Below are 20887 nucleotides of genomic sequence, written 5' to 3' on the forward strand. Positions count from 1 at the left end.
GGACAGAAGTTTTAAAAGTGCCATTATAAAAGCTATTTCAAGACAGTCCCTAACTTACTCTCTTTGTGGTCTTATCTACTTTCAAGTCTTTCAGTTAGATCACACTGGATACTCATACTGGATCATCAGGTAAAAATAATACTTGTGGAAAATCAGTCAGCTTTATTCTGCACTGCCAAACTAATCCGGTGAATGCTGATAAAGGTACTGAGCATAAACCATGCATACTGAACAGAATATTACAGATACCTGATATCTGCCGAGAGCACATTTTCTGTTCATGTCTGAATAATGTATACATTGATTGTGTACATCCTTATTATACATAAAACATATAATGCTGTTACCTGCAGCAGTAATCATGGAAAATGCTTTTGTTCATGGATCTGTAGACAATGTGTAGCCCCCTACCCGTGGCCTCTTCCTTGGTAGTTATCTCCAGTCTGGGACCATAGGTGCCGTATCCTGCCTCTGTGAAGGCCCTGATCTGGAATACATAGGCCGTGCTAGGCTTCAGGTTATTCACAGTGGCTGATGTGGACTTGGACCTCACTGTCGAGTAGATCCGGTCCTTTTGATCCTATACAGAGAATAAATAATCTTTTTACTCCAAAACATTTTTGTTTACCAATTAGGCAACAAAGGGAACATCTAACTGCTTTATAAAAGGCCAGTTAATAATTGAGTGCTATTGAAATGTTGTTATCTGAATGCTTTTGCTTTATATTAAGCACTGCAGATATATTTCAGAAGATGTAATTACCTGCACTTTGTAAATTAAATGAATGTGATTTAACAGTATTTCATCCAACCAGATACACAGGGGGGTGATTTAAGATGAAACCTTTACTATTCAGTCATGTGTTTCACAAATTGTAATGTAGTGTTTACTGTATCTTATTAAGACTTTACTAATTTAAATTCATTTAAAACAGGCTTTCACACGAAGCATGGCTTTATCATGAATGTTCCCTGTTCTAAGTACCCTATACTAGCATCTACTTTGGTGTTTCTTTGTAATCACTTTTACACTACCATTAATAAAACTTTAAACTTCCTGCATAGATGTTTCACATTAAAAGCCTTCATCTACTGGCTTTTCAATTGCATAATTCCATCACCTTATAGCAGACATAACATGTTTAACAGACAACATTGATTTCTGTTAAAAATAATTAATTAATAATTAATACCAGGTTTTCTTTGAGAATGTAGTAAATTAAATTGTTACAATAAAACATTTTCATGTTTTTAGAAGTTGATCTGATTGTGGATTGCAGACCATTTCATGTTTGAACTAAACATACTGTCTTGTTACCACATAAAGAACATAAGCACATATGAAAACATATTCTCCAATGAAGAATTCCATTTGAATGCAGAGACTGCGTGCATTGGCTACTTTGTTGTTTATCTGTAAATGTTTTTTTTCTCTGCAAAATCCCAAATGGAATGCCAGGGTCTGTTAGTGGTGTAGTCGTTGTTTCCAATTTTCCACTTTTACAGCTGGGCAGACCACAGCCACAGTACGTGACATAGGAGACTGATTTAGTGTGTGTGAGAGGCTGTGGCCAGCAAGACTGGCATCAGAGCTCTGCTGCCCTGCCTTTGATTTGCTGGGTTAAATTCGCTACATTAAACCTCGCTGTAAAAAGCTGATGTGTTCAGACTTGAAACACAGGGAAGCAGCAGTACAATGTATGTGGAAAGGGAAAGGCGATAACAGTAACCAATTACTAATTCTGGCAGTGCAGCAGCCACGGATGCTAATGTGTGCAAGGGGATGACTGTAAAGGACTACAGTGTGATTAAAATCTTATGAGCATCTCATTCATTATTGCAATTATGAGACAAAGAAGGCACTTGCAGAATCTTGTGAATTCCACTCAGCAGCATGGACATGGAATACAAAATGAAGAGTTGGCAAAAGTGAACATGAAGTGAGAGATGGTGATGGGCAGAGGTTTTGAGGAAGAGAGAAACATCTACTGCAAAACTCACTTTTTCATAGTATTTGATTTCGTATTCCGTGATGACGCCATTGGGTTGCTGGGGCTCCTGCCAGGAGAGCTGGATGCTGCGCTGCTGCACTTTCTCCTTGATGACCTCACTGACCTGGGATGGAGCTGTTTAGAAAAGAGCATGTTAATGAATAAGCAGAGGGCAGGCACATGCATTCAGTCAGCTGCAAATCAGCTGCACTGAGCCCTCCACCAACACTCAGAGGCCCTCACCAACTGATGAATATTCACGTGGATGCTTCAAAATGTTTACAGCTAATGATTGAAATTTCAATTATAGTGCAAACAGTGGAAGATGGCGTTACCCCAGCTAGTGGAAAACTGTAACATGTCGATTATGAATAACAATTCAGTTCAATTAATTTCAACATTTCCAGCAGAACAAGCAGTCACTTACTCTCCCTGATGACAGAGCTATTCATAAAGCCTCCTGGAGGGAGAGGGCTGTACCTGTAACCTTCTGACACCAGTCTTATGCACACCAATTATTTCTGACTCTTGACTCATGACTCATTTTAAGTATCTGGCTGTCTGGATTCAGATTTACTAAATAGCACACACACTAATCTTTTAGTAACCAGTAGCTAAAGGTAATTGATGGTGCTGAACATAACAACCTTTTATGCATGGAGCTTAGTCTACATTGGAGCCATGTAATTTCTCAGCATAGGCCTACAGCCTTAACATTTACTGTTCCTATCCTTAATGCGCCTGCTGCAACAACTGGCACTGCCACTGGTGCTGTCACTATTATCACTACTATCACACCAAACTACTGCTGCTGCACTTCTGATTTCATTACTACTTCAGCAGCTCATGTTACACTTACTGCAACTCCTTTTGTAATTACTATTTTTAAATGTACAATTATTGGTACATGTGAATCAAATAAGACAGCTATACAAAATCTGAATTTAATTGAATCTGAGGCTAAATGGTCTTCTTTTGACATCTACTGATTTCTGACTCTGGGGCCAGAGAAAAAGCTGTAAACACAAAACTGAAATATTATCACTTTATAAAATTGATACAATTAATTTGTTTACAAAATTGTCTATTTACACATCAGCAGATATTAGCATTCCTTAGAGCTGTCTTTCTGTCTACCTGTTTCATATAAATCAAATATTTTGATCTCATGTTTTCATGAAGGATCTGACCAACTCCTAACGTAAATATCTGTCTCCTTAGCTGCTAAATACTCCACTATATTCAAAAGCTTGTATCTAACTGTGTCTGGTGTTGTGCTAGGAAAATAGTGTACACTTTTACAATGACAACAGCTCATAATACATATCGATTAGTGCTGCTTTATACTGAATTTTATTGAAACAAGAAAAGATGTAAGATGTAGCTTCTGCAGTTTCAACCTCTTTTTAATTTAATATTTTGTTTTGCAGAATTCCATTTTGCTGTGCAATAAACTGCCTGATTTTATTGCCTTAAGGTGTGAATTCTCATTTCCAGGAAATTTCTGAAGATGATTTTTTTTTACTAACAGGTTAAACTATTCAAAATTCACTTGGAGACTTTTTCACTCTTATAAAATGAGGCTTTATGACTTACAATTTGTTGACATGGAGCACTGGTACTGGTTCAGTAGCTGTGCTCGCTGTGTTGAGTATAACTTCCATTACCTTTACATCATTATCATAATCATCTTAATTATAATCACCATCATTTTTACAGCGCTTTTCTTAAAGACTCCAGTGAGAAAGAAAGAGGGCAAGCTTTTTGGATTACCAAACCTCACCCCAAGGAGATGATGCTTTCAAAAATATGCTTATTGCAAATCTGCACTCTAAAAAGCCCAACTACATCAAAATCTGCTTCTCTTGGGGTAAAACTTATTAATTAACACATTGTAAGTCTGAAAACTCAGCCTTGGGACAACTTGAACTCCAAGGTAAAAGCCACTTGTCAGACAACATGGATGCTTTGTCTCCTGGATGTTTTACTGATTAGCAAATTGCTATCAAATTAAAGGAAATCTTAAGAAAGAAGAATTAACACCAAAGAAGAAAAAAATGAGCAGTTTACAAAAGATAGAGCTGAACAAGAAGCTACGAGGTGTCCACTAGCATAGCATCTGGCATTGTATTAAGTTCCAAAATCTGCTAATCGTGGTCACAAGTGACAAAGATACCCTATATTTTGGAACACTGAATAATAAGGAAGACAAAAGCCATTTCCATAGACAAGCTGAAGTGTATGTGGCATGTTTAGTGACCCAGTGGGAGTGGACCTCTGCAGACCTAATGCAGGCTGACCCCAGATTGTTTTAAGATGACCTTCCACTAATGACTCTGACTGGATTAAAATCTCATTAGGCCTCATCAGCATTCCTGACAGTAGCACACACGACAGCAGACACCCTAGACCTTGTCAAAAACCTGCTGTTGTGACATGTCCCCTCATAATCCATCCAAAACACAGGAACAATGTACCCTTTCTCAGCAGAGTCAGCCGGTCAAAGGGATGATTGCGTTTTCACTCCCTAGTGACAACAAGCAGTTAGTGCAGCTTAACTTCATCCAATTTGGCTGCTTTCTCTGCCCCCATTCAGATGGTGTCCTTGAAATATGGACCTTTCCCTTCCTGTTTCTAATTCTGGTTTGGGTTTATGGGCACTGAATGATGCTTCTTGTCTGTATTTACTGCTTTAAAACGACAGCTGAGATGAAAGCAAATGTGAGGTACAGTTGCTTTCATCTCAGCAGATGTCATTTTATACCCAGCAGAGAGAGTGCATAGGGAGACAATAGTCCACGACAGACTATTTACACTTTTACAAACTCTTGGACTTGGGCTAAAGTTAATGTTAAATTGTTAGGCTATAGTTGTTTCATATCAGCCCAGTGGTCATGTTGGTTGTTTCGATGTTTAAGACCCTGACTAAGAATATGTTTTATCTTTTATAGCATATAATTGCCAAATAGTGATTACATTCACTTTGTCTTTATTTACAATAAAAGGTAGTATTCTATTATCTATTGGTAGTATTCTATTATTGTCCTTAATGTTTGGACACAGGAAGAGACTGTGGCTAAAAGCTAAGCTATACAACATGCTGCATTAAAAATAAATCTCCTGAAGGACAAGAGTGTTATCTTTTGTTGTCTGCGTGACGTGCTCTATTCTTCTTACTTTTTTTATTTAATGAATCAATAAGAAAGGCAAGCATCCCCATTTTGTTTTAAGAAAGAAATAGGAAAAACAAAAGCATTTGGGTGAAATGTCTCTTCATCCAAATGCTGATAACACCACCTAAACCCAGCTGTTTGTTTTTTTCTGTATTGTTTCCTACCATAGACAAATCATATTGTAGACCTGTGCCTGTTGCAAAGCAGCAGACCTATTTTTAATCTTAAAACTTGGCCTTAAATATTCAAAAATATTCAGTGACATATATTAATATAAAATGGATGATTACTTATCACTGACACAAAATAGTCTCCTTGACAAGTACAGTACACGACTCTGAAGTTACAGCAATTTATTACAAAACATCCATGAAATTTGGGGATTTACAAGAGACATAAGAAATAAAATAGTCAAAACTAATGCAGCAGAGGCAGAGGAAGCCAGGGTTTTAGTCCTGTGTAGTCTGAGTAGTGTGTTTGGATAAAACAAGCAGCAGGTGTCTTAAACTGTGTGCCTTTTGAATGCCCAGATACATTTGAGATAATTTTTTTTCAATTTCAGTCTGTTATTGGGTAAGCTTTAACAGTGCTGCATATTACAATTTCCATTGCAAATGCCTCAAACTACTAATCCCAGACACAGATCTGATATCTATTTGACATATCCTGACTTTTAGTCTTGAGCATGAGTGAAGCCACTTTTTGGGTATTACTTTTTCCATCTTTGGCCCTTTACATTCTCAAATACAAGGTAGAAACGTCATACAACATGGAGTACCCACAGAGGTTACAGTGCAATGTAATGTTACATAACTACAATGCTCATCAAATGGGTCCAGCCTGTGGCCCTCATACATCACATAGATAAGAGTTTCATCAACCCATTACTAAATGAAAAAAAAGATGGCAGTTGCAGAGAATTGAGGACTGTTTAGTCATGGTGTAAGTGAGAGCAGTGACATCGCCTGAGCGACACAGGCAGTGAGCAGCATGGTGAGCTACTTTCCCACACAGCTTCTTCTCCTGACACAGTCTCAGGCACCAGACCTGCTACATTTACCCTCCTTTGGCCTGCAGCTGTAGCAGCAATGACTCAGCTCAGTCCAACACCACCCCCTTACGTGAGGCAGAGAGTGTTTCCACAGAGATTATGAAAATAATAATCTGTATCAGCAGACGCTGCGTTCAACAGGTTAAAAGGTGATCAATACAGGAAGGTGATTTTCAGAGTGGAAAAGATGTCATTGTCCATTTCTCTGGGCTGAAAATGAAGACCAGAGCTGAGTACTTCTAAGAAACCCCTGCTCCTCAGACTTTTTCTGCCTCCCCTCTGTAGAGCAGTCAGGCAGCATGGTGTGGTGGCCATTAATGACTGAGTTGATAACATAGAGACCGGAACCAGTCGGCCACACTCAGCCTTTTAACATACCTATGTGGTGGCTTATCATAGCAGACAACTGAATTGTAGTCTAAAGACTCTGAGAGAAGACATTTGTGCATTCGTTTTGCAGTATTATGAAATGTGTTAGTGACCCCAAACACATTCTCCTGTAAAGCTAACTGATCCAGAAGCCAGTTGTCATCGTGCTCTGCATTTGAATATCTTATGAATACATTAGACAGTGGATTTTTAATATCCTCTTCTTTCATTCAGCTGGCTGATTTGGCACAGAGGCAGAAAGCAGAGCGGAGATAGCTCATTACATAAGCATCTTTCTCTGCCTCTCTGCTCACCTCATGGACCATACCAATGCTATAAACTCATGTATTAATTACTGCTGTAAGATGTGCCCATGTATCTTAATGCACCATAATGGCACCATCTATTTTTGAGGTGCACAGCACTGGTGGTATTTAACCGTGTTTTATAGGTTTTTACCAGGATTTTAATTTGAACAGAAAATGTCTGTCTTCTTAAGAAAATAATCCAAAAAATCCTTTGACCCAATAATGGCAAAAAAGCAAACTAAAAGGAAAGAGTGCAGACATGTTTTTCAGAATTTAACTATATAGAATTTGAATAAAAGAGAAAGTTGACATATTAATAAATGTTTTTTATCCATCTCCAGCTTGTGTCTCTAAGAATCTATGTTAACATACTTAAAATCCTGCTATGCCAGTTGGCTGTCCTCTCCATCATATTAAGTATTTCACACACTGACAGCTATTGATACATTTGACATATTGTATAGGTCTAATGAGTTTCCTCTTTCATCGCCGCCTAGCTGAATAGTTACAGTTCAGGGAAGTCTGGTTATTAGATTAGGGTCTTTTTTAAAATATCATCTCTAGAAGTCTGTCAAAACAGACTAGTGACAATTTGTTCCTGGGCTGGGTTGACACTAACGAGGGATGACTTAATCAAGAATACCTCATCTACTTAATACTCGATGTTGTGACTCCCATGACAGAGCAGAAAGGGACTGTTGATCTATGGCTATGGCTGCTCTGGAGAAATGCCTATTGTAGAAGTGTCTCAACATCACACCCAAAAATTATTTGTTGTGAACACACATTTGTCCTTTTGGACTTTCTGAGACATAAAGTTAAAGGTGCACTCTATTTAGAAGACCTCCATAAAGCTGGGAGGCACATGCGACCAAGATTAGCAAAAGAATGGTAAAAATTTAATTATTCCCTAATACGGTGCAAACTGCAAACATGCAGGATCCTACAGTTGTCATGATATATCATGGTAGTGTCTTTGGTTAGACCCTGTGTCAGGATCTACTGGTCAGTGGAGCCAAATCTTGTAGCTAAATCCTACACATCCCTCTCTGTAGAGTCTTTTGTTTCAAAACCACAAGCAAATAGACCAGATCCTGCCTTTCAGATGCCTTGAGATACTTGACAAGCTCCTAACAGCTCAAGAGTGTAGAGCCTCAGAAGACTAGTGAACTGACTTTGATGTGCAAAATTGGTGGAAAATCCAAGGCTAGGCAGTGTGGTTATGTTTTGCTCATCGTTAAATGAAAACCACTTCAGCTGAAAATAAAGTCTTCACTCGAAAAAGTGTCCAGTTCCTGAGTTGAGAATTACTCAGTTACTAGACTGAAAGGCAAGCTGAAGAATCCATCCCTCCTCTGACCTTCACACCCTTACCCCACTCTGTTTTAGTGGCCTGCTTTAAATGTAATCTTGTGACTGTTTCTCTCTGCCTGCATCGAGGATTCAGTTTGCATTTTAAGACAGTATGATCATTCCACCAAATTTCACATGACCCCAGCTGGTTTTTACAATTGGAATGGTCATGTATGTTTGTGTGGGTGTGTGGCTGTTTACTTGCTTGTGTGATCCACAAGAATATGTGTGGATGGATGTTATTTGCCCCCTGGTTACCCTCCACCTGTCAGACTGAAACTAGCTTAGCTCTGAAGGCCATTCATCCACTCAGTGGGCAACAGAATATGTTTAGTGAGTCACAGAGTAAAGGATGGGAGGCGTTAATAGACTCAGGCTCTGATGAATGTCAGAGGAACTGTCAAAAGTGTGCCAAGTTTTTTGCTCCTGGCCTACAGCCACACCAATGGCATTGACCCACTGCGTTTCACTAGCCACTGCCACTCGCTGCCATGTCACTTCCGCTTAGACGCAAACAGGGAGGACTAGTACAGTCACTTTACAATTTTTGAGGGGATCGTAGCTTTAAGTTGCATGTGGACAGCATCCAACAGTGCATTATTTTGATAAAGTTCAATGACTCATCCACAGACATAACAATATGTTTACCATCAAATGACAATGCTATAGGTGTTGCACATAGTGACAAATTATATAATGATTGGTTTTAGTCTCTTTTATTATTTAAATGTTTTCCTCATCCACAAATCACATTCTTATCAAACCCTTTCTATCAGCAGCACCTAACTTTTTCCAGAAAAATCTGATAAACCGAATTGTGTCCCCTCACTTTTGAAACCAAATCTAAACCCTTTTAAAATCTATATTATCCAATCTGCTCAATATAATTCCTTTACAAGTTCTCAATTTGCCCATACATAGCTAAAGCCACAGCATATCCTCCTATCAAAGGGTAGTATTATTATTCCTGGAATACTCTGATAGCACGATGATTCCTATTCACAGCAAACACTTCAGGTGGAGGTGCATGAAATATCCTTGAACCTAGTGTGTTTGAAAACAGTGTTTTAAAGAACCTGGCAGAGGACAGAGTGCTTGCTGCATAATAATGGGGACACCTTTAGTGACCATGCAGGGAGGTGAAAGGCAGCTCTGTTTGAAAGCAATTAGCTAGACCTGATTTGAAGAAGACCTAGTCTGGACATTTTATGTTCTATAGGGCTGACAGCTCCAGAGGTGATGAGATGATTGTTAATATATATCTTATGCTTTCACTGCTGACAGCTCAACACAGCCATCAAATTCACCCTCATTATTTTCCAGTTTAAGGACCTCACTATGATATAGTCATATAAATTCTCAGGATCAACAGTTAGGTAGCAAATCTAATTGTGTTTGCCTCAGAGCCTTTTCTTTTCTATGTAACCGTCAATGCTGAGGTGTGCTGATCAAATGATGGTTTGATATATTTGGCTATAAAAAAAGTACATTAGATGTCAATAAGAATTTCCTCAGTTAATAGAATCCCTACTTGAATTGTCCCTGTGCTCAGGTGAGTAAATGTTTTTTTGGTGTGTGATTTGCTGAGTGCATCACACATACGCACACACGCACACACTCACCTAACAGCCTAAGTATAGCCCTGTGTGCAACTCTGAAGCCAGGAATCAGAAGCACATTGGAAGGTCAGTGAGGGAAATTGCATTCATGCTACACTGACATACACACACAAGGCACACTGTGCATGATTGGCCCTCAAATGCCTCCTGACAGGGAGTTCATTTTAACCTGCAGCAGTGTTCCACACTGCATGCACTAGTGTAATATCAAAATGCCATTCAGTAGTGTAACAGATGCAAAAATCATTGGTCAGCTTCGTTACATAATTGTTGAGCCAGCAGGGACCCCGCTTATTGAAGAAGCACTCAGCTTTCCCATGTCAGTGTCCAAATTAGGGAGCAGGGCTGGCAGCCTATCATCAGCAGCTCTTAGCACACTCCCTGATTTCTCCAAGTCAGCTAGAATTGGGTCTGCAATAGCCATATTTATTTTCCCTCATGCAGGGCAAAAATAGAGTCATCTCAAATCTATTGTACTATGGCCTAAATCTACATGATCAACAGTAATGGTGAAATGATTTGTGCTGGGCACTAAAATGTATCTTGGGGTGATCTTTTCACAAATCGACAGATCTACATAAAAGGCACTAATACTGACAAGCTATTTGGCTGACGGTTTTTGGCTTTTACAGATTTTTCTGAAAAATCTAACAATTTTCACCAGATGAGAACATGCATCTATTGTTGTGAATATAAGTTTATATCAGAATCAGACCCCAAGCAATAATAGATATTTGATGCTGATATTGATAGTTTGCTAACAGCATATCAGTGATATTCAGCTGTTTTGTAAAGAATTACACTCAATGGGAAATTGTACAATATAGTATCAGTGCTCTCTGGTATCACATTGCTTCTATATTGCATTAAAATTATATGTGACAAAATGTTCTTGCACTTCAGTTGATAAACTGAAAACATTAACCATGGGGGAAGGGCAATGCCAATCTAGACAAAGTTTTGCATTGTACAGAAGAATCTGTAAATCCAGTGTTGGGATAAAGCAGTTCTGAATAATTTGTAGCATAGATTGCAACAGCTTTATATACCTGGATGGGACATCTACTGAAAATATGTTTCCAGTGAAAAAAGTGAAGAGAAAATTATAAAATGCAAAAGAGCTTATTATTATCCTGCAGAGAAAGCCAGACTCCACCCATTTTGTCTTGTTAGGATAATGTGGCTGAGCTCATAGATGTTCGAAGACTCAAGCCAGATTTTTAAGTGCTCAGGGACACATGTGACCACATTCCCAGTTCCAAATGTGCGCTTCCTCTTCTCACTGTTCATCCACAGATAACACAATACACGCACTAGTGTAATATCAAAAACATGCTGACAAGCAATCACTTGAGATGTCTTTAATAATGCCAGGTATGAAATGTAATTTCCTCCTCTGTTGTGCAGAAGCCAGGTAAGGTTGTAGGAGGTCATAATTATAAACTGGACAGATGGGGAACAGCAATGTGGCTCTAAGAACAATGACATGGTACATAAACTAAATGTGTGCTGCAGCTTGCTTGTGCCAAAACCATGAGTTTACCACAGACATAAAACTGAGGCTCTTGATTTAAAATCCTCAACTGTTCACACAGGGCACACTTGTTTGTAATAAACATCCCAGGCTGCCAAATAAGAACATTTGTTGACTTACTCTGGCAATCATAATTATGGTGACTATACACAGCAGGCGAGCATGTGTGTGCAGGGTGTAATGCGATGTGAGGTGGCATGGAGGGTTAGAGCTAAATGCTCTGACATGCAGACTTGTTCCAACGAGGTTGCTGCAAATAAATGATAGGGTCAGAAACAGAAGAAAAGCTCTGTGAGTTTGTGCATAAACCTTGGTTTTGTTCACCACCCAGTTCTCTTTTGACATCACTTGAACAGAGTAGCTCTGAAGAAGTGCCTGCCTGCGTGATGTAGAGCCTGATATCCTTGTTCATAATTGCGTAATTTCCTGAAATCTGCAGAATTCATAGCTTAGACAGTCTGATGAAGTCATAAAAATGCTTGTCCAAATCCCTTTTGCTGGTGAGCTGTGTTATAATGATGCTATCTTAGGAATACGCTGCGAAACAAACAAACAACATAGTCCAGATGAGAAATGGAAGAACATTATATACTTTATATAATGCATACACTTGGCTTTGCTTATGTGCCGCCTCACTGACCTTTTTGCTACAAGCAGCTGCAAGTCATGTCTTCTTAAATACATGACCAGGCTAAGCAGTGATATGTGTCTGCATACACAATAGTGTTATCATTTATCTTAATAAAACAAAGACTGTGGAGTGAAAAAGCACTGAGCGAATTACGGTGAGAGCATAGCACAGTAACCACAGATATTTACAGGAGCTCCTAAGCAGCCAAATGGCCTTCCACCTCTTTGCTTCCCTTAAATGTCAAAGCACAGCCCGAGGGCCGCGTGCTCCAATCTGAAATCCCGACTGGACATCTGAGCTCCACAGGGATTGATAAGTGAGATAATTCACAAAATGCACTGTGCTATGGACTGATGGAGCACACCAGGTCAGAATCCTGGGGCACTGCTATTATTTTGAGGTTTCAACCCCCATAGTCACACTTATCTGTAGAGTCACACAGAGGCAGCTGCTCCTCTCTCATCGTCCGTGAATAAATCTAATGCTTGGCATTCGAGATGAGAAATATTAAAATTTCACATTAAACCTACTGCCACCATTTTGCAGAATGGTGGGACATATGATCGCTGAGGGCTGGCATCATAAACATCCATTTATTATAGAAATACTACTGTCATCAGGAAGATCATCATATTAATCAGTGCTCATATGCTCTTTAATCACAGGCTTGGACAGGCTCCATCTCAGGGAAATCACATCCAGGACCCCTTCAGCCGCCTCTGTAATTGTGTACGGCGCAGTCTAGTCTAACACTGCTGATTGCCAACAGATCTAGACCAGGACTGCACCTCTCTAAGACATCATACAGTTAATAGTCCAATTCAAGCCGCTAATTACAACCCTGATCATACTGCTGTGACCAGCTGTGAAAAGTGCTACATCAGTGCAGATTCACGGTGCTCAAAATCCTGAATCTGTCAGTTAGCACCCTGTCAGATGATGTTAGAATCACACGTTCCATATATATGGTAACAATTTTTAATACTGGGTTAGCGTGTTGATTTCATTTTGCAAGAAGTCAGAAAAAAATCTGCCATGCGCACAATGCAAACACACCTTATTCTATGGGGATCCCCCTCATGTCAAAAGTTAAACTTAATGAGGAAAAAAAAAACACAACAGCACAGCTACTGGCAAGAGGTAACCTCTTCAGTTCCACTGATCCTCTCAGTTCAAGCTCATGCCTTGCAGTCAAGTTTTTGTTTAAACCTTTCAAATTCAAGTAGTTATCCCACAATCTTTGTAAGCCTGAATCTTGGGGAAATGGTCATAACATCAAAAATATTTCTATTTGATAGAACTGTTTAAAGTGGACAACTGACCCAGGTATTCTTAAGGGCACCTGATCTGCTGTGGTGTCACAGTCTGTCTGATATCCAGATTAAGTGAACACACAAAAGGGCACATCTTGCAAGGAGTTTAAACTAAATAACATTGTAAAACCTGCTGATAGACTGAACCTGCTACCTGGAGGTATCTCATAAAAAAGGACCATCACTTATGGACAATTTACAACAGTACTGAAATAACAGAAATAAACTTTCCTTGAACAGTGGTTTAAAGGCCTCCAAAGATTTGAACTTGTGTGGTTAATGTCAGTGAATTGCCTGTGTAATTGTCTGTGAATTTGCTTCACTAGCTGTGAAGACCTGACATAATCAGCCTAACTGAACAACCTGAGCACAACTGGTATTTATTAGCTGCCATTTGTTTGTCACCTCTGCCTCCTTCTGAACATGATTTTGAAGTAAAACCAAAAGCTATTAACTCCCACCATGACTCAGTCCTTTATTGGTGTATCTTTTCTCTTGTGTTAAATATCAGTGGATCCCCTGGCATAATTATCTAGAGTCCCTTTCTTGTAAAGGGTTAAATATTCACTAGCCTTGTTTTAGGACCTTTATATTTAGATGAAATATAAGCTAAAAAATCAAGTTAATTTCTGGAGTTCCAGCCTCACTGAACAAAAATGCTCTTTTGTATATGAAGAACTGAAAACATTTATTTAGATAATTTAATATTTTAACTTGAAAAAACTGTATTTGCCATTTCTCCATAAGATCAATAAGATCACTGGTGTCAGTTTGCAAATATGTAGCATTCTTAGTCATCTATGATAATAAATAGAACATTTTTGGTTTTGTATTGGTGGTTGAATAAAATAAACAATAAAATATGTCATCTGGTATATGTTGTTTTACATAACAAGTGAATAATCTTGAAAATAATAATCAGATTATCAGTAGTTTAAAAACTGCTTTTATATAGCACCTACACAAACTGTATATATTATACTGCATAGTGCTAACGAGGTCATGTTCCTCAGGCAGCATGGACTGAGATTGTTTGAACAGCCTTAAAGACTTAAGGAGAAACTAAACGATTAAATGTTTGAAGAAAGGGAACCTCTCTGACCAAGCAGCAACTCCTGATGCCTTTGTGATTCTGATGTCTCCATTTAAAAAATACCTCTTGTACAAAGATATTAATGCATAGCTCACATCTATGGCAGTTATAAGGCATACACGCTGACTTTTTAAATTTCACACTGATACATTAAATGTCCGCTTGGAGGCTCCGCCTAGCACCATGTGATTCAGCCTGAGAAAACAGAAACTGAATGGCGATAATGACCTTATACAGGAAGCGTAGAACTCATTTGACTGCACACTTGGTTTGAGTCAATTGAGTGCATCTACAGAAAATCGAGCAGTACATAGCTGGAGTAAATGCACCTGGTGATATGGGATAAGACTGGAATGGCCAGCCGACTCAGCAGCAGCCCTGTAATCAGGGGGATGGCCTGATGCTGGCAGCCGTGCTCTTGATGAGTAACACCCGAGCCAGACACTCCAGACAGGCCTCCAGCCAGACGGCATGTGGGAGAAAAAAAAAGGATTGCACAAAAGCCTACTTAGTGGCTGACTGTAGTTTTGGGATTGACTTTTTTTGTGTCTGTCATCAGCGGTGAGCTCTTCTATCAGTCATCTGTCTGCTATGAGCTCACTTGATGTTTTCTTTATGTGCAGGCAAAAAGAAAATGACAGGACATGAATAGAACCAGACGGCAGTGCACAAATACTTATGAAGGGTGTGTCGCAACCTACTCAACAAAAACAGCAGACATATCTGTTCTGGAAGAACACTTTACAGTGGAGGCAGCTCATCTGCATCACTACGCAGACAGTGTTGATCCTATAAAAGTCTGACCTCCTTAGCCACAGCTTTTCTTTTTAATGTGCTGTTAACTTATGGAACAGCTAGCTAATTATGATTAACGACTACTAAACAGAGAGAGAGACAAGCAGTGATTCGATCTCTGTGTGGCTTATGAATATTGTGTGATTGCCTCTGAACCAATTTCAGACTTGGTTTGCCACAACTCAGTGCATCTAACAATCTGTTTAGATCAAATTCTTAACTATGATATATTATAGAGTGTCATGTAAAAGCTGTTTGTGGTGCTGAAAAGCTGCCATGTGTAACAATAGCTGATTATTCCCAGACTCAAAGCAATACAGCCTGTGCTCTATCCCTTTAAAAAGTTTTACACCGAAATTGCACTGAATGAGTGGCCACCCTCCTGCCAACCCCCCATTCACCACTGGCTTTGGGTGGGTGTGACTGGCCGTAATCATTGGGTACAGAGTCAGATTCAAGCATGCAGAGACGCCTGGCAATGCTGTAGCACCTGCTAGATAAACAAGAGAGTTCCCAGAGAAAGCGGGAACACAAATCCTCTTCACCATTCTTAAGCCAAGGCTTAGAAATGACCAAATCAGACCTTTTACTGGATAGTGAATCGGAGGAGGCTCAGCGAGACGCTACTGTTTGTCGCTGTATTTGTTCCAAGATAAAGGGAGACTCAACCCAACCCCTCAAAACATGTGAAATAATGGTGCACCTATTAGTAACCAAATAAAGTAGGCCCCAAAAAGTAGGAACATTTCCTTGTCAGAAAAGAGGATTTATCATGCAGATGCAAAAGTCACAAAAATTTGACTGGAGAGGACTGTATTAATCTGGTATATAAGTGGACAATGGGGTCTTAATGGCAAATTTATGCAGGACCCTCCATAACACATGCTTCATGCCCAAAGCTCTAAAACAGGGGTGTCTAATCCTGGTCCTCGAGGGCCACTGTCCTGCTTGTTTTCCAACTATCCCTGCCCTACCCACTGCTCATTACCTGGATCAGATGTGTTCAGTCAATTAGAATCTGCAAGATACCATCTCAGATGAGGATGGAAGTGAGGGAAGACAAAGTGAAATGGTATCCCCCAGCTTCTGATTGACTGAACACACCTGATCTAGGTAAAGAGCATTGGGTAGGGCAAGGATAGTTGGAAAACAGGCAGGACAGGGGCGAGGACCAGGTTTGGCCACCCCTGCTCTAAAGCATCTTCTTCTCATGAACCATCCTTTTACATCATTATTTAACGAATGAATGGTTGAAGAAATCCAATCACAGACGAGAGAGCAGTGCCAGTTTCTCCAGCCACAGAAGTATACTAGAATCACGCACAGCCACAAGCCTATTTCAGTCAGGGTCGTGACTTCCCTCAACTCAACTCTTTCTCTCTATGTTGCTACTTTCACCTGTGCATAAAACCTACAGCTGACATCAACATATTCACACCACCTTTCAGTAGGTTGTCAAAAGCCTGGGAAACCACTTACTCAGAGCAGACAACATATTGCACACCAGAGACAACAATTTAAGAGCATCATAAAGTGGAATTCAATTTTAAAGCTTATGTTTAAAATAATTAATCTTAATAGTAATATGACATAAATGAATACACCTTCAGTTTATTTGGATGTGTGAGTTATTATCTGTGAAATTTTCTCTTTTAGGTGACAAAATGTTGTGCATGGCAGTATGTGTGAGTACTGTGTGAATAATGCTTCATTCTTCAACAGTCTGAGCTCTGGCTTACTATCATTATAATGATGTCATTATTGCGAGATAATTAGCCTTGAAAATGTATCTTGGGAAACAATCTCATACCTCGTGCTTTTCTCCTTCGAGCAAAGGATCTCTGTTTTGCTGCCAACTATATATTGGACTTGATAATGACTCTTTTCTTCTTTGGCTGGTTACAGAAATTTACTTTATAATATCCAGTGTGACCATTTGCCTTAGTGTGGGTAATACAAGTAGCAGACATTCTAATGAGATGTCAGAGATCATAAGTGAAGCTAGGGGAGACAAGTATGGTGATACTGAGAGGGACTTCAAAATGCAACATGACACACCCAGCACAGTCCAGGAGGCACCTTGTGGCATTTTAATTTTTTTTTTTGTAATAGCGCGATTAGTTGTATAATCTTCACTCATTTTTGGCTGTTTCATGGCTTTGTGACAAGCTTATGAAGAGCTGCTTAAAACAACAGAAGCAGATAATAGTCTTAAAACTGCAGGCTGAGAAGATGAATCTTTTCCCTACTGGGCAAGAAAATGGCCTGTACAAAGAATTGTACTTCCTTGAAGCTGGCAAAGTGATTAAAGTTTGGAGACTGGCCAGACAAAATTTAAAATAAAATAGCTCTGCCTGTACTTAACTTCTGTTTTGCTCAGAATCATATTTCTGTTTTGTTTGGGGGGAGGTCGGCAAGTACAACACAAAGAGAAGTTGTCAAAGAGGTTCTTTACAAATATGAAATTAATAAAGGAATAAAAAATTCTTAATCCAGTCCCACCTCATATGCTATCCCCTGGTAGAATAAATCTCCAGACTCTACATGAAAAGAATCAGCAGTCAATGCCTTGACCACACTTTGTTGTCTCCTAAAATGCCCAGCTTAACACAACTGCCATTAGTCACACAGGGACAATTAGAAAAAAGCTGCCCCAGTCTGTCCTTTGTAAATCTGTCTGAATTGCCTTAATCCTTCACTATTAAACTCAAGACTAGTTGGTGGAACTATTCATATCTATATAGACGGCTGCTCTGTGCTGCCTCCTCACAGAGCTGTGTGGATTCAGGCTAAGAATGAAGCAGCAGGGGGTGGGAGGGTGGCAGGCTGTTTGTGATGCAGATTCCCTACTAGAAAAAAGACCACCAGCAGTTTGGAGCACATACACACTCAGTTGGTTAGTTAGTTTGTCAGTACATCAGGCACAGCCTGGCCTTGTAGAAGTCGGACGACAGCCAGTCACTGTGGTGTCCTGGTGATGTGATGGAAGGAGGTTTAAGATTTTACTCATCAGACGGTGGAGGTGTCAGTCTGCCCCAGGCTGCTATTTTCAAACGTAGTCATTACATAGTTCCTGATTTATATAACTTCAGTTCTTGTGGTGAAGCATTTAACATAGGTGGTAGATTTGAAGTAGCTACTCAAATTTTATATTATTGTTTTTAAATGCTACATGATTATTTAATAAGCAAAAATAAGTATGAGCCTTCAAAAAATTATATTGGTCCAGTTTAATCATATTCCCAGACTTATGTTTCCCAGAGTATGAATGCAAATTTGGAAAAACATACTTAGAAGTTTTTAAAGGTAGGAAGCAGTCTGAGTTAATGACCGTCAGTATATGAACTCCCTTACAGATGGTTTCTTTCCTAACAAGGTGCAAATAGCACAATGGCACCATGTACAATTGGGACAAACAGCTTAAAGTTGTGCACCAAAGCAGTGGATTTGCAAATTGAGAAATGAAGCCCAACATCCTGATTATGACCAGCAAGGTCTTCCATCATCGTCAGCCTTTGTGTATTGGCCGCAGTATTTTACCATTACTGTAGTTGGTGATTTCTGTGTGATAGGTGGCAAGGGAGAAAGGCCTAAGACTTAGTGGGAGGGCTCGGGTGAGAGTTTGCTTTTCAGGGTGTGGAGCTTCTCCCAAACCCCATCCCAATTACCCCTGGAACAATGAGACAGTGCCTTTTGGCTCTTTGTGTCAGATGTCCAGTATGTTTACTTAGCATATCTCCAGTCCACTTTGTCACCAGTTAATTGGGAAGCAGTGAGTTATTCTAATGCAAATGCCAGGCATGTTCACACAATTTAAAGCAGGCTATCTTCAGTTTGCCTGAAGTGACAAAATAACAAAAACCATATAGGAAGTCTGGGCGGGGAAGCCTTCACTATGCAGCACACTATGATAAGCTTTTACTGTTTGGGGGGCAATGACTTTACATTATGCACTCATCTGCAGTGCCTGTCGCACTTTAGATTTCCAGACTGCATTCATCTTGTGTTATCACTGCAATTTAATTTCAGCAAGAAAGCACAGGATGTTATCTTTAATATGTCAGTTTAACAAGCCCATACAGCTGAAATGCATCCAGTCAATGCATTAAGCCACTAAATCTTGCAATTTCATTTTACAAGGTAGATAAAATCAAATAATGTTATGACATTAATAGGAGATTATCTTTTTCACTTTAACAAAAGCCAAACCTGCTGAAAACATAGGGGGCTCTGAACGTCTTTAATTTCATCTCTCATATAGACATCTATTGCCAGAGTATACTGGTCTTAACACTCTGTGACATGCTTTTTTGGCAGCACTCAATGGTCACCAGTGTGATACAGAGAAGATCTGGGAGAAATTTACAAATTTAATTAGCTCAGTCTCTGAGGATAGAAGCTCTTCCAACTTTCATTTAGATGTAATCTTACTTCAGAGAATATGTTTCAGCACACAGTTCTCACAAAAGAATAGTTCTCAGTACTTTAATTTACTGACACAAATTTACTGACAGGAAAAATGGTAAAAAATAATACACACCATGAAAAAAACTAATAATCAAAATCCAATTAAAAAAAAATCAAAAATCCAAATAACAGCATACAAAATTCACATCTTGGGGCATAGACTGATTTTTTGAATCAAGTTTTGAATATGATATTTATGTTATATAAAATAATATTTTTACTATTATTTTTTCTGCATCCATTGGTGAAGACAGTAGATAATTGTGGCTGTTTATATGTGTCACTATCTTGTATTATTTTCTGTTGATTCCCATGTTGGGACTCTTATGGTTATTACTTCCTGTCTATTTATTGATACTTCTGCTTAATTGGCAGTAAATATTAAAAAAGTTTTAAAAAACAACACATAACATCACGACTTGCGGTAACCTAGAACTGTCTTAAAACATAGTTTTTCCTCTAACTGACATAAAAAACAATTTGGTTTCCGAAAAAACATTTTTTCTCCACATCTATGTCCATGTAAACTGTTTTTCTGAAGGTCAACGATCTCTGAAATCACAAGGCTAAATGGGTAATTATTTTCTCCCAGCAGGCCCCGTGGTGCCTCAGTCAGATTTAAACACTTCCCACTAACTCTCTGTACCAGATGCAACAGAAAGAGCCGAGATGGCAGTCACTGGAAGGAACTGATAGATGTCACTAAAGCTCTTGGCCATGTTACCTTGTCACAACATCCCTCACTAAGTTCTTCTAAACCAGATGTGAAGCCCATCTTCTCTGCAGCCAATCTCAACGTCCTTCTAGAGCCTCAGCTGCCATCAGCTTTTTACTCTTGTTTTATATCAAATAATTAAAAGCAGTCTACCAGGTGGCTGTCATGCTTTGAAAGCAAAAAAAAAAAGGTTTTGGTACAGTGGTGGTTTAAATCAGAACTTGTAGTACAGTTGGTGAAGCTAGCAGGTGTGCAGGATGAAGCTAAGTCTTGCTCAAGCCCTGAAAGAATCGAGGCAACAGCTTTCGAGGGTCAAAGGGCCGTCCGTAATTGGTAGCAGCCTGTTTGAGTGGAGGCAAATGGACTTTGTGGATTTTTTTCCCCTTCCTTTCTCCAAAGCCAAAGTGGCCTGCCACAAACTCATTATGATTTCCAAGTGTGATGATCTGAATAAAAGGGGAGGGTGGGGGTGAAG

The 20887-nt window shown here is 39.3% G+C and overlaps 1 protein-coding gene across 2 annotated transcripts in view; it reads right to left on the bottom strand.

Moving 5' to 3' along the window:
- epha7 (eph receptor A7) overlaps positions 1-20887 on the bottom strand; it is an 88136-nt gene that overhangs the window by 25535 nt on the left and 41714 nt on the right. For both annotated transcript variants that reach the window (XM_026318114.2, XM_026318113.2), the window contains exons 6-7: positions 2002-2126; positions 412-580 (exon numbers count right to left, since the gene is read on the bottom strand). In XM_026318114.2, the coding sequence (XP_026173899.1) occupies positions 412-580; positions 2002-2126 (294 nt within the window). The remainder of the gene's footprint in view (positions 1-411; positions 581-2001; positions 2127-20887) is intronic.

The sequence above is a fragment of the Mastacembelus armatus genome, chromosome 24, assembly GCF_900324485.2.
Source record: "Mastacembelus armatus chromosome 24, fMasArm1.2, whole genome shotgun sequence".
NCBI classification, from domain to species: domain Eukaryota; kingdom Metazoa; phylum Chordata; class Actinopteri; order Synbranchiformes; family Mastacembelidae; genus Mastacembelus; species Mastacembelus armatus.